Raw genomic sequence first — 12,570 nt, 5'->3', positions numbered from 1 at the left:
CTGGTATAGATATTACTGATCCATATCACTTGGAGAATGGTTGTGGCTCCAACAAATTCATAATAACAGCAATTTGTTGTTCTTATTCTGATCGTTTGATTGTACATACATTAAACAGTGAACGCACTTGTTCTGACTGCACATCCTTTTCTTTGCAGATTGACTTGTGAATGCCTAATTTTGGTGAAGGAAGAAGTCCATTCATCTTGGACATGGATTTTACATTATGGTTTTTCTCCTTTTAAATCAATTACTGCCTGATCATGACTCCAGTGACAGATTTTGAGCTTTGTTTGTAGAAACCGAGTGTGTTCTCAGTTCTTTGATTGGGTCACGCAAATAACAAGAATGCTCTTTCATGCTGTTGAAAAACTCTCATTATATTTGATAAACTGGCATCTTGAACTCAAATTACCTTTGCTAAAGCCTTTCAGCAGCAGCCCTCTGTACTGGGTGATAATTAACAGTGTTTGGCGATTGGCGATTGGCGAAGCTCATAATCTCATTAAAACATGTTAATGTGATACTTACAGTTTGTCATAAGTTTATTTCAAGTGTTCAAATAAAATGTTTCATTTGCTGCTCGATAAGATTATGCATGTTACTATTTGTTGCTTCTCGGGGAATAAAAGTAAACGAAAGTCAACTTACACACTCAATTCAAAATTCTTTACTTCCGCTAGGGAAGAATTGATCGAAGTCAAATATTGTACATACACATTGATTTGTTACATAGAAAATTCTTAAATTGTACTCCTAATTTAATACCAAATCCATTTAGCAATAAAATAAAGCACGTATTTTTCTTTTTTCTCGGGGGGGTCGGGTGCTTGGTTGGAGAAAGCATTAAATATTAAGGTGCCCAAAGACAATAATTCAAATTCATAGATGCAGTAGTATTTTTTGTAAAATCTTGAATCTTGTTACTGTTTTCTTGAATGACTTTTTGTTCACAGAAAATATGGAATGTTTAGTTCATTTTATTTTCAGTATTTTGTGCAGAATTTCTGTTGATTTTTCTAAATGAGTGATAAATGATTTGATATCTTAGAACTACTACTACAATTTAAAAGAAATCAAGAAGTATGTTTGTTATATTTTCCATTTTGAACAAACATCAAACGAAATAGAAAACGAACAATTTGAACTGGATATATCGCATAATTAAGATTTTTTTAAATGGAACAAAAAAATCGGCTAAAATTTGATCCAAGTTATTGCTCCCTCCGTTTTCTCATAGTTTAACAATACTTTTTGGCACGAAATTTAAGAATTAGATGTTTAGTGTGTTAAATAAATAGATAAAAAGGTAAGAGGGAGAAAAAAAGTAAGAAAAAATAAAGTAGAAAGTGAATAAAATAGGTGAAAACAACAAGAATACACAATGGAGAAAACAAGATTAAACATTGCTGTAAATAGAATGGGGAAGCTCAAGCTATTGTTTCATTCAATTAATCCAAAATGCTCAAAGTGCCGTTACATATATGCGACATAGGAAACATCTAGAACTCCACCATAATCCATCTAGTACAAGTTAAAAACAAGATTACAAAGTTAATCATAACAAACTCTGCTAATCTACTTCCTTCTTTAATCCCTTTAGCACCACGTCTCTCCAAGTACATTCATGGTCCCGCATCTTAGCTATGAGCATGGGTACAGTCACAAGCTGAGCTCGTGAGGTGTTGGCTCGTGCGATGACAGCTTGCTGGGAGCTGTCACTTGTCTTTTCTCGTGTACGACTTTCAAGCGAATTCCTCACATGCATATCTTCACTTTTTCTTATGCAACAAGGCTTGGTTGATCAAGCCATCTCCCTCAACACGCTTGATCGATGGCTTGATCTAGCCATTTCCTTCAACACGCTTGATCAAGTCATCGGCTTAGTTGATCTTGAGACTTCTAACAATATGAATAATAAAATAAAAGAGAATAAAGTAAAATATAAGAGTGAGAAAAAATGTTACCATGAAAATGACTCGTATATGAAAAAAAAATTAAATTAAAAATGAATAATTTTTATAAAAATTTTTAAATTTAAAAATGAATAAAAAAAATTAAATTAAAAAATGAATCAATTACGTGGGAATTGAAGGAGTAATAAAAGTCCCAAAGTAAAAGTAACTAAATTAGTAATTACCAAAATCTTGTCTCGATCGGATTATTGAGTAATAGTAGTAGCACTGACGCATAATAATTAGATAAACAGTAGTACCACGTTGTATAGTTGACAATTTGTCATTATGTGTGTGTTCTTAATCTATTATTACTAGTGAGTTCTACTATCTCAAACAATTAATTAATTTCATTTCAATCATAATTCATCTAATCAAATCAAATAATTGAAAATCACGATAAAAATGGAACTATTGTTTCAGATACAATACACAACCAGTATTTTAAAATCCATTTGAAAAGTAATAGGGTCGTTATTTATTAATTCGTCGAGTGGGGCCTGTGGGGGACTATATTTTATTCTGAAATAGAGGATTGGAAACCAATAAATTGTGGGGTTACAGTATTTTATGCATAATTTAAATATAACTATTATTTTTTTTCTAATTTATACTTTTTCTGTTCCAAAAGAATATATATTTTTGGTACGACATGTGTTTTTATTTAAAATTGATAAAACAAGAGAAATATACAGAAAAAATATTATTAATGGAGGAAAAGGGTTCCCAAATTATAAATTGCATATTTTTATGGGGCGGCTTACACAAAAGAATGTATTATGGGACGGAGTCATCAGGAGTGAATGAGAAATGGAAAAACATGTTGACCAGCACAAGTGAAAATGTGTGAATTTATTAATCCAATTTTTGTACAAGCAGGTGAAAATCTCGATTTTGGTGCTGGAAAAATAAGAATAGAATGAGGCAGATCATGATGAAAGCGGTGAGCTGCTTTATTAAATTATAATAATTGTAATAAATAGAATTAATAATAGCAATAATAATCTAACAATTGCAGAAAGCTACTCTGAGCTGCGGACCCCGCCGGATGTGACCTCCCGCGTTTCCCTCTTCCATTTTCAGCCGTCCGATCTCATCCATCTCCAGACCTAGATAAACTACCCGTATCCGAATCCGAATCCGAATGCGAATGCGAATGCGATTGTGAAAGTGAATCCACCTCCCCCATTTTCTCACTCTGATTCTGCATTATTCGCTCCGTCTTTGAATCATCGGATTCCGACCTTTACTGCTATCGCTTTCACACCGACACCTCCTACTTTTGTTGCAAACTTGGTAATGCAACTTTACTTTTCCTAAAAGGATGAACTATTATTGCGAATTTTGTCCATTTTTTAGTGAGTTGGCTTGTTTTTTTAATTTCTGTTAGGTCACGTTTCCTTTTTCATTGAGGAATTCGATTTCTGATTTGTCAAGCAAATCCAGTTCAGTGATGTGTTTTTGAACTCTCTCCAATTGCGTCTAGATGCAGAAGGCGCCGGTCTCTTGTTTGATTTATTTGAATTTGTGCGTGCGTGGGTTGGTCAGTTGGTAGGGATAAAAAAGAATTAAAGTTTGGAGCGGATTAAAGCTAAAAAGCAGCTCATTTTAGCGCTTTTAGGTGGCTCTGGTTTTACTTTTATCTCAACCAATGTTAATTGTCAACTCGAATGTCAATTTTTTTGAAATTGGGATTTGGGGAATCTATGAATTTGCTATGGTTTTTTTCATTTTGAAAAAGAAAACTGTAAATCTTGAAGGAGTGAGACCGTTTACCCTTATCCTCGGCAATCGTCAGTCTTGTGACTTTGTGAGTACTTTAGGACCACTTTCAGTCATCATTTTTGGATTCTTTCTTTTTAAAATCATTTTCTTCGCTGCCTGAGCTGTCTTCTCGCTGTTTTATATGTTAAATGATTTGGCAAGGTGGGCAAATTTAGAGTTAACTAGTTAGTCTTTGCTTGATGTTGTTTTTTTGAAAATGAGGGAACTGGGCCACATATCGCGATCATGATTTGTTTGATCTTTGTGGTTTATGCAGGCTGATAGCATCTGCTCATGCTCAGGAAGAAGGGGGGGCCTCTAGTCATTTGGAGCTGTGTCTTTTCTCCCCTCTGCCAAGTGTAAGGAAGTCGCCACAGATCACTTTGGTCTATTCAAGAGAAGATCGGTGTAGCTGCTTGTTGTAGGCTAACAAATGGATGGTATTGTGTTGCTGAGAGAGGTATGCCCATGTTTACCAGTAATTTTGAACGTATGCAAAACATCTGGTTGTTGGTATTCAAGTTATTTCTACATTCTGTGTTGTGAACTTAACTGAAAGTAAAAAAAGAACTGCTAATTATTTAATGGAAAAGTTAGTTCTTAAAAGAAATACATCCCATTGACAGCACAAGCAATGTGGCAAAGCTTCTGAGCTCTAAGGTGCTGCAAATGCTCACACATTGTAATTCTCAGTTGTTGTATGGATTTACTACTGGAATGGATTTGCTTACCAAAAAGTTTAATTTGGCATTTAACCTGAGAAAATTTACATGCTTATCTGAAAAAATAACTGGACTGTATAGGTATGTCTCTATCTCTTTGTATGGATTTACTACTGGAATGGATTTGCTTACTGTTATTTCTGGCTATTTTAATTTATGTTTCTTTAATAAACAATTTAAGGGTTCACTTTTTCTTGACAGATGATGAAATTGGCTCGACAAAGTTTTTGTCGTCCATATAAGTCTCCATTAACATAGGCATCAATGCATGCTAGGACCAACATGGGATTTCATTCAAATTGTGGTGAGTCACATGATTCAAAATCAAGTAAAGTAAATATTGGTTTGTCACCCCAAATGAAACAGAGGAAGAAACTGGGATCCATTTTGAACCTGGAGGAATACGAGGATGGTCTTCATCCACAAGCTGTGAAGGATGCAGAAAAATCTAAAGGGTTTAATCAGAAGAAACATGGCGAAACAAAGTCATGCAAAAGTGAAGAAGTTGTTAGGTACATGTCATGTTTACCTAGTTATTTGGAGAGAGGAGAAAATCCGGAGAAAGCATTCAACATTGGGGTCCTTGAGTGGAGTCAACTAGAGAAGTGGCAGCATAACAATGCTGATGTCTTTGGTATAAATGCCAAACCTTCACCTTCCAGTACTACCTCTTCATCATTTATCCCCTCCAATGTGTCATCGTCCCGTCCTAGCAGGGATACCACTTTGTCTCATCATCATCGTGAACTAATTCGTCCCTCAACTTCAACTGGAGTCCGTTCAAGTGGCTCAGAGCTACTTGTTGGGCGTGGAGGGGAACTCCCCAGGCGCAGGAATGACTCGAATGATCTCTTACGGCTGCAGCAGGATTTGGTGCAAGCAACTCAGTCTTCTAAACAGGACAGTGCGAACAGGAAAAAAGATAGCAGAAGCCCAGACCCGTCCCTGCCAAAAGTTACTAAGATCAGATCGCGGCCTTCTGAAACAGCTAGCATCATATCTGGTTCTAAAGGGAATGGCACCCTTCGGAAAGGGGAAGCTTCAAAAGCCAAAGAGCAGGTTGCCGGTTCTGCCATTAGCAGTCTTGATTTCTCTGGAAGATGCAAAACAACCCCCAAGTCAACAAATGATCCAGGACAGAGATATTTTGATGTATGTAATCAATTTGATTCATCTGAAGGCAACAGAAACCGATTGCTGGAAGAAAATCAGTTTCATGCAGGACCTGACGCGAAGGTCCTCCATAATGATTTGAGATCTGAAAATAATCGTTTCTACTCCGTTTTCAGTGAACAAGGAAAGACAAGGGACTCACAAGTGGAGAAATCTTTCACAGAAGTAAGGCCCCTCAACTCCCTGTCTGGTGAAAAACAAACAATCCCATTTACCCAAAGTGTATCAGTAAGTCCTGCTAGAAGGAATAATCTGGAAAAGACGAACTCGGACTCAAAGCCAAGAAACTTAGCTGAAGATGAAATTCTCCAAATGAAAGTTGATGGCATGGAATCAACCAAGGTCAGGAATCCCTCACCAACTCGAAGATTCAGCTTTGGCATCAGTAGAATTGGCAAGAGTTCCAACTCAAACTCGTCAGATATACCAAAACAAGTTATAACCTTACCTGGTTCAAAGGCAACTTCTACTTCAGCTTGCTCAGTTCATTCTGGTGACAAATCAAATGCTAATAGCAGAGCCAGATCTAGTCCGCTGAGAAGGCTACTTGAGCCTTTAATGAAGCCAAAGGGTGTTGAATCTTGTAAGTTTGCTCGATCATCTGAGAGAAATCCATCAGCAAGGGACAGGAACTTGAAGTCGTCCGGTGGCCAAAGAGAATCTCCATCTTTGATATCAGTTAAAGAAACAGTAGATATAAATTGTTTCAGTAAGGATGATAGATCACGTTGTACACGGACGAACAGAGCATCACCAATGCAAGCTTTTCTGCGAATAGCTGTAACAAACGGTATTCCTCTGTTCACATTTACAGTTGATAATTGCCGTGATATTTTAGCAGCAAAGGTTAAAGAATTAAGCTCAAAGGAGAATATGTGCGGATGGATCTATACATTCTTCTCTTTCCATGAAACTAAGAAAAAACATGCTCAATGGATCAACCAAGGAAGCAAAGATAATAACCTTGGTGTTGTATCAAACATTGTCGCTCAGATGAAGGTATCTGACATTGTGGACACTGATGCGACTGGGACTAGGCACGAAAAATCTAGTGGAAAAGAGTTTGTTTTGTCAGCTGTGGGGTCAAGAGAGGCTGATCAGATGGCAGACTGTTTGCCATGCGACGAGCTTGCTGCTATTGTGGTAAAGAATCCAGAAAGGGTTCGTGAACAGTTAACCCAATCAACAGGAGGCTTGAAAGATCCATTTCAACGAAGCATACACCGTTCAAGTTCAGGGAATGAATCTGGAAGTGATGGCCCTTTTAGCACAACCGTAATCCTTCCCGGCGGTCATCATGGGGTGCCTAGCAAAGGAGAACCTTCAACGCTGATCAAAAGATGGAAATCCGGCGGATCATGCGACTGTGGAGGCTGGGATTTGGGCTGTCAACTAACAGTTCTTGCTGGCAGCAATAAATCAACTCAGAGGTTCAGCTCAATAAAATCCCACCATTCAAGTGCTGTGAAGCTTTTCTCTCAGGTAAATCTGCATGACCAGTTGTACTTGTCATTCTGTTTCGAGTAAGAGTTGTTTTAGTCATCTGATGTTGGCATTGTTTTCTCTACACAGGAAGAAGGCGAACGACCCATGGTTACCTTGTCGCCATTCAAGGAAGGGATCTTCTCAATCGAGTTTGATTCATCACTCAAACTGGTACAAGCATTCTCCATCGCTATTGCAGTTGTGCACAGCGGGGGATCAGTCTTGTTATCATCAAGTGTGGTCAGAGAGACCGAGAACAGTGTGTCGAAAATCACCGACAGAGCTCAGGTGGAGGTTGCTGCAAAACATGCCTCAAATCCTCCTGTTTCCCCTGTTGCTAGAGTCTGATATATTCTGCTTCTAAAGATGAGTGGTATTGAAGAAATAAATATCGTTTTTCATGGAAAATGCATCTCTCAATCTGGAATTAGAATTTCAAGGTAATGTTGTCAGTTGATTTAAGATGAACAGAATGGATATAAAATCCGTTTGATTTATGATAAGCAGAATGGATGTAAACTCCGTTCAAGATTTAGTATCTACTCCAAACTCTACCATAATGGAGTATTAAGAAAGGGATAATCCAAATAAAAAAAAAATCTGTTTTTATGAGTAAAGAAATGATGTATCTGATAATGAAGTCTGTCTTTGTTGGTAAGATAGTTTTCGTTCAATCAATAGGTTGAGTATGAATCAATGGTCACAAAACAGTTGTGCGTTTGAATCAAATAGCTTGTGAGTTCGAATCACATGATCATGAAACAGTTGTGCGTTTGAATCGCATGTTCACAAAACAAATGAATAATGAAGTAACATTGTTGTTCCTCTCTTAGGGCATCCGCAATGGGCGGACGATGGCACGCCCGATGGCGCGCATCGTACGCGCCATCCATCGTCCGCACCCATTGCGGGTGCGCGCCATAGGGCGCGGACGATAGTCGCGCCTTATACTTCGGTCGCGGAGGATAGCGCGGACGATGGCCATCGTCCGCCCTATTGCGGCTGTCGCGGACGATGGCCATCGTCCGCGCCATCATCCGCCCCATTGTGGAGGTCGCGGACGATCAACCGCGGACGATGGCACGCTGTTTCGTTTTTTTATAAATACCGTTCATTTGTAACATTTCATTTCACTCGATTTCATTTTCGAAACTTACATTTACATAATTACTACGAAATAAATTCAAGCCTCAATAGTCCTACGTTTAGCGCAGGGGCGCATTGGCCGGGTACAGAACCCGGCGATTATCGTTCGTTCGACACCAACACCCATTACGATCCTGATTTCAGTACGGAATCGTATGGGTTATCTGACATGGAGCCGTCTCCGCACCGCCCAACCGCAGCGGCCGATCCCGACCCCGCCGCGACTGCTTCCGCCCCAGCCAGAAAGAAGCGGAACCAGCAGCGGGCGCAGAAGTTGCCGCCTCCCGGTGATTGCGATGAGTACGCCCCCGGCCTTACGAACTACAACGACGACGAAACGCATCGCGGACAACTACAACAACGATGAGTACGCCCCCGGCCGCCCAACCGCAAGCACTGGGAACGCATCGCAGACCTCTACAATTCGGTCAAGCCGCCGACCGCGTACAAGCGCAAGCGTGAGCAACTCCGCAAGCACTGGGATCAAGTCAAGAAGCAAGTGAACTTGTACGCGGCGTTCGAGAAGTTCACGCGGTCACAGGGGAGCGGCGAGAGCTTGAGCGACTTGCGCGCTAAAGCGTTGTTGTCGTACCGGTCGATGTACGGCGACTTCAAGCACGAGGCCATCTGGGCGCTCTTGAGGGACAAGCAGAAGTTCCAAGGTGGAATTCTGCACACTGGTGCGCCGAAGAGGACGAAGACCACTGAAGCTGGTGATTACACGAGCAGCGGCAGCGGCAGCGGCAATCACCCGGTTGACCTCAACCGGACGTACGTGGATGAAGGGAGTTCCAGCACACCGGTGTCCGTCCGGCGTCCTCCCGGCGTCAAGGCTGCGAAGGCCAAGGGGAAGGCGACCACGACCTCATCGTCGACCGCTGCAACCCAAGCTCCGGTCCCGGTAGAGCTCCCGACCCAGACGGCCACCGCGTTTGAGTCGTTAGCAACAACGTCGATGGCAAGGACGATGTTGCAGACGCACAGGGCCCTCAAGAAGTGTACCGACCCCGACGAAGCCGAATATCTCCGGGCGTTACTCGATGAGCTGCGTCGGAAGTTGGGAATTGGTCCGACTTAGTTTTTTTATTATTAGTTCAATGATGTAACTTTTTTTTATTAAAACTTCGCCGTTTGTTATTTAGACCGTTTTTTATTTACTCGTTACTTGTTATTTGAAAACAGTTAAATTAATTAAACAAAACAATAAAATGATGATGTGGCGCGCCATAGGGCGCACCTTAGGGCGCCCCACTGCAGGTGGGGAGGTAGGAGGATAAAACTGCTGACGTGGCGCGCCATAGGGCGCCCCATTGCTAATGCTTTTAAGAAAAATTAAGTGCAACTAATGTCCGTGATTTTCACTAGGCTGCCATGTCACCTTGATGTTTTTGTTGTTCTTTTATTAAAAAAATGTTATAAGTAAAAATAATATTTTTAGATAACATTTTGTTTATTTTGGAGATATTTTCATTTTTGGAAAAAAATAAAAAACTTTTAAACTCTTTTACATTTTCTCTAATTTTATTCTATCTTAATTCATCTATTTTATTCTCTACTGATTTATTTACTTTATTCTTACTTTACTCAATTATTAAATAGTACTTAGTATAATATTTTTTAATTTCATGTTTAAAAGAGAGGTTTCAATTTGTGTATAATTTTTTATATATTAAAATGAATATAAAAAAATTGGCTCGAGATTGGAGAGAGATATTTATTACAGGATCAATAAAAAGTCGGGGCCCCTCCAGAACTTATGGCTTCAATAAAGGGAAGTAAGGTGTAGTGAATCAAAAAAGGTGAATTTGGAAATTGATTGAGATTTAGAGATGGAGATATTTATTAGAGGATCAAGAAATATCTGAGGAAGGAGTCCAGCGTGGCACTCCACTTGGAATCTGATATTGCACTTTTTCCACCCAAAAACTACTTATTTATATCCACACCCCACAATGATAATCCAATTCCCCTCTCTCTCACTCCCAAATCAAACATCCTATGTGAATTTGATCACTGATTCCAATTCCATGAGTGAAGAAGCGAAGATCGACGACGCCGTCTCCGACTGGGAGGATGGCCTCCCCTCCGCCGACGACCTCACCCCCTTATCCCAGTGCCTGATCCCCCTCGAATTGGCCTCCGCCTTCCGCATCTCGCCGGACCCGCCCCGCACCGCCGTCGACGTCACCCGCGCCTCCCGCACCACGCTCTCCTCCCTCCGCGTCTCCTCCTCCTCCTCCGCCGCCGCCGTCAATTTCAAGCCCTTCGGCGACGATCACGCCGCCGCTGACGACGCCGCCGACGAGGGCTCCGACCCGAAGAAGACCCGCCGCGCCGAATCCCCCGACGACCCCATGGTCGACAACTGCACCGACGACCAGTCGACGGCCACGGCGAAGGCTCTGAAGCGGCCGCGCCTCGTGTGGACCCCGCAGCTGCACAAGCGGTTCGTGGACGTGGTGGCTCACCTAGGGCTGAAGAACGCCGTGCCGAAGACGATTATGCAGCTGATGAATGTCGAGGGTTTGACTCGGGAGAACGTCGCCAGCCATCTCCAGAAGTATAGGCTGTATGTGAAGAGGATGCAGGGGCTGTCCAACGAGGGGCCGTCCCCGTCCGATCACCTCTTTGCCTCGACTCCGCTGCCCACGCAGAGCTTCAACGAGTCGTCCAGCGCCGGCCCCAGCCACGGGAATGGAATTGCAAACGGAAGCCATAGCAGTGTTGGTAATAATGGAAGTAGTGCTAATAACCATATGGGGATGTCAATTCCGATGCCATACCCTCCGCCGCCTCAGATTGTGCCGATGCAGATGATGGGAATGGCACATGGACACGGCTACCATGGATACGAAGCTGTGCATTCGCATCATAGTCATCACTATCAGCAGCAGCAGTATGGTAGTATGATGCAACAGCAGAGGGATTGGTCTGGCAATAAGTATAATGGCTATCCGCAACACCATACGACTCAAAATAATAGCAAGTGTTAGGCAGAGCGGTGTTGGAAGTCGGAATAAAGGTGATAATTGATTTGTGCATTGTTGATTGTGAGTTTCTTTTGCTGATTGAAAGCTGGTCATACAGGGTCTGGTGGATTCATTGCCTTGGGAATGTGGCATGTGAAGTGAACCTCAGCTATGACTAATGTTTTGCCAAATGCATTCTTTTTATCCAGTGAAACAGAGATTTCTCAATCTGTTAAATGAATTTTTTGAATTGTATATTGTATACTTGCTTTCAGCGGATGTCTTATTGCTTATTAAGTACTACTCTATATACCTTGGTTCTTTAAAGACCCAAATCAAGATTTATGGAGAAGTGCTGTATACTCTGTATATCCCTATTTCTTCTTATTTTACACAGTACAAGGCATGACTAGGATATATGAAATTATTGATCTATAATGTTAATTTGGATTCTGTACATGGAATATTTATGTTTTCAGTTAACTGGCTCTTAGTTCAACTATAGTCTGGAAGTCCATGATGCCCTCATAGTGTAACAGAGCTCGAAGATATAGACCTTTTATCTGCCAAATATAGTCGCTCTTGTTACTTTTTGGAGCATACTCTTGGATAGCTTTTCTTTGTGGAAGATTTGTTGTGAATTACTCCTTTCAGCTTTGTAGCCATCTCCTCTGCAGTTGAAATTGTACCTGACTTAAAAATCTCAGATCATCTTTCATCCATCTTTTCTTGATGTTATGTTTCTCGTTTCCTGATTCCTCTACTTTTCTTAAGAAATGTAAGATATTCCACCATCATTTTATGTAGCCTTGGTCCTCCTATGAAGGCTTGCCTACTTTTAGCTAATTTTATAGCAATATAGAACTTATTGTGGTAGTGTTTGATACTGTTCCATCTTATTATCCTCTTATCCCCCTTTAAATTTTTGGGGAATATTAAATGAAGAGTAGGCATCTTCCCTCATCCAATTAGATATGCACATGTCATTGAATATAAACACGTGTTCTGGCATTTTTTTATCTTGTTTAAAGCTTGTTTATCTAATGATTTACTGTTTATCTTAGTTCCTTTCAGTTTTCTTTTCTTGGATCAGAAAATGACCCATAACCTTTTTTACTTTTAAAAGGGAGAATCTTACAAGCTTTGCACCATTTTCGACAGTGACTTTCTTTAATGTTCAATGTGTCCATATATATCTATGATTTTTTTCCATCTGGATATCTGTTCCAAAAAAAAGATTGCTTTTCTTTGTCCTCCCTCTTTTCTGCTTGCTCCTTTTCATCTTATTGCCGCTAAGAATGATCCTAGTTTTTTCATAAGCATTCTGTAATTGAATTTCTTTAGGATTTCACTGTA

At 40.6% G+C, this 12,570-nt stretch overlaps 2 protein-coding genes across 5 annotated transcripts; both read left to right on the top strand.

Moving 5' to 3' along the window:
- The first annotated feature begins 3,094 nt into the window (after positions 1 to 3,094).
- Positions 3,095 to 7,637, top strand: LOC121752015. Of its 4 annotated transcripts, none has more exons than XM_042146880.1 (4): positions 3,095 to 3,251; positions 3,997 to 4,179; positions 4,643 to 7,096; positions 7,187 to 7,637. In XM_042146880.1, exons 3-4 carry the CDS (start codon positions 4,706 to 4,708, stop codon positions 7,445 to 7,447), a joined length of 2,652 nt encoding a protein of 883 aa, XP_042002814.1. In that variant the 5' UTR covers positions 3,095 to 3,251; positions 3,997 to 4,179; positions 4,643 to 4,705; the 3' UTR covers positions 7,448 to 7,637. The 4 variants fall into 4 exon arrangements, with proteins under 4 accessions (XP_042002814.1, XP_042002817.1, XP_042002815.1 ...); XM_042146883.1 differs by lacking the exon at positions 3,095 to 3,251 and adding an exon at positions 3,310 to 3,765; XM_042146881.1 differs by lacking the exon at positions 3,095 to 3,251 and adding an exon at positions 3,310 to 3,881.
- A 2,559-nt stretch (positions 7,638 to 10,196) lies between these two features.
- LOC121753145 (transcription factor PCL1-like) lies at positions 10,197 to 12,225 on the top strand. The gene is made up of 2 exons (XM_042148338.1): positions 10,197 to 11,267; positions 11,333 to 12,225. The coding sequence occupies exon 1, from the start codon at positions 10,198 to 10,200 to the stop codon at positions 11,236 to 11,238; it is 1,041 nt and encodes a 346-aa protein (XP_042004272.1). The 5' UTR covers position 10,197; the 3' UTR covers positions 11,239 to 11,267; positions 11,333 to 12,225.
- Positions 12,226 to 12,570: the final 345 nt, after the last annotated feature.

The sequence above is a fragment of the Salvia splendens genome, chromosome 10, assembly GCF_004379255.2.
Source record: "Salvia splendens isolate huo1 chromosome 10, SspV2, whole genome shotgun sequence".
Lineage (NCBI taxonomy): Eukaryota > Viridiplantae > Streptophyta > Magnoliopsida > Lamiales > Lamiaceae > Salvia > Salvia splendens.
Note: the sequence above shows the minus strand (reverse complement) of the source record. Positions and strands in the feature narration are given on the sequence as shown.

Coding starts and splice junctions, on each gene's coding strand:
- LOC121753145 (XM_042148338.1), top strand. CDS start 10,198: ATGATAATCCAATTCCCCTCTCTCTCACTCCCAAATCAAACATCCTAT.
- LOC121752015 (XM_042146880.1), top strand. CDS start 4,706: ATGCATGCTAGGACCAACATGGGATTTCATTCAAATTGTGGTGAGTCA. Junction 7,097..7,186: donor CTGTGAAGCTTTTCTCTCAG/GTAAATCTGCAT, acceptor TTCTCTACACAG/GAAGAAGGCGAACGACCCAT.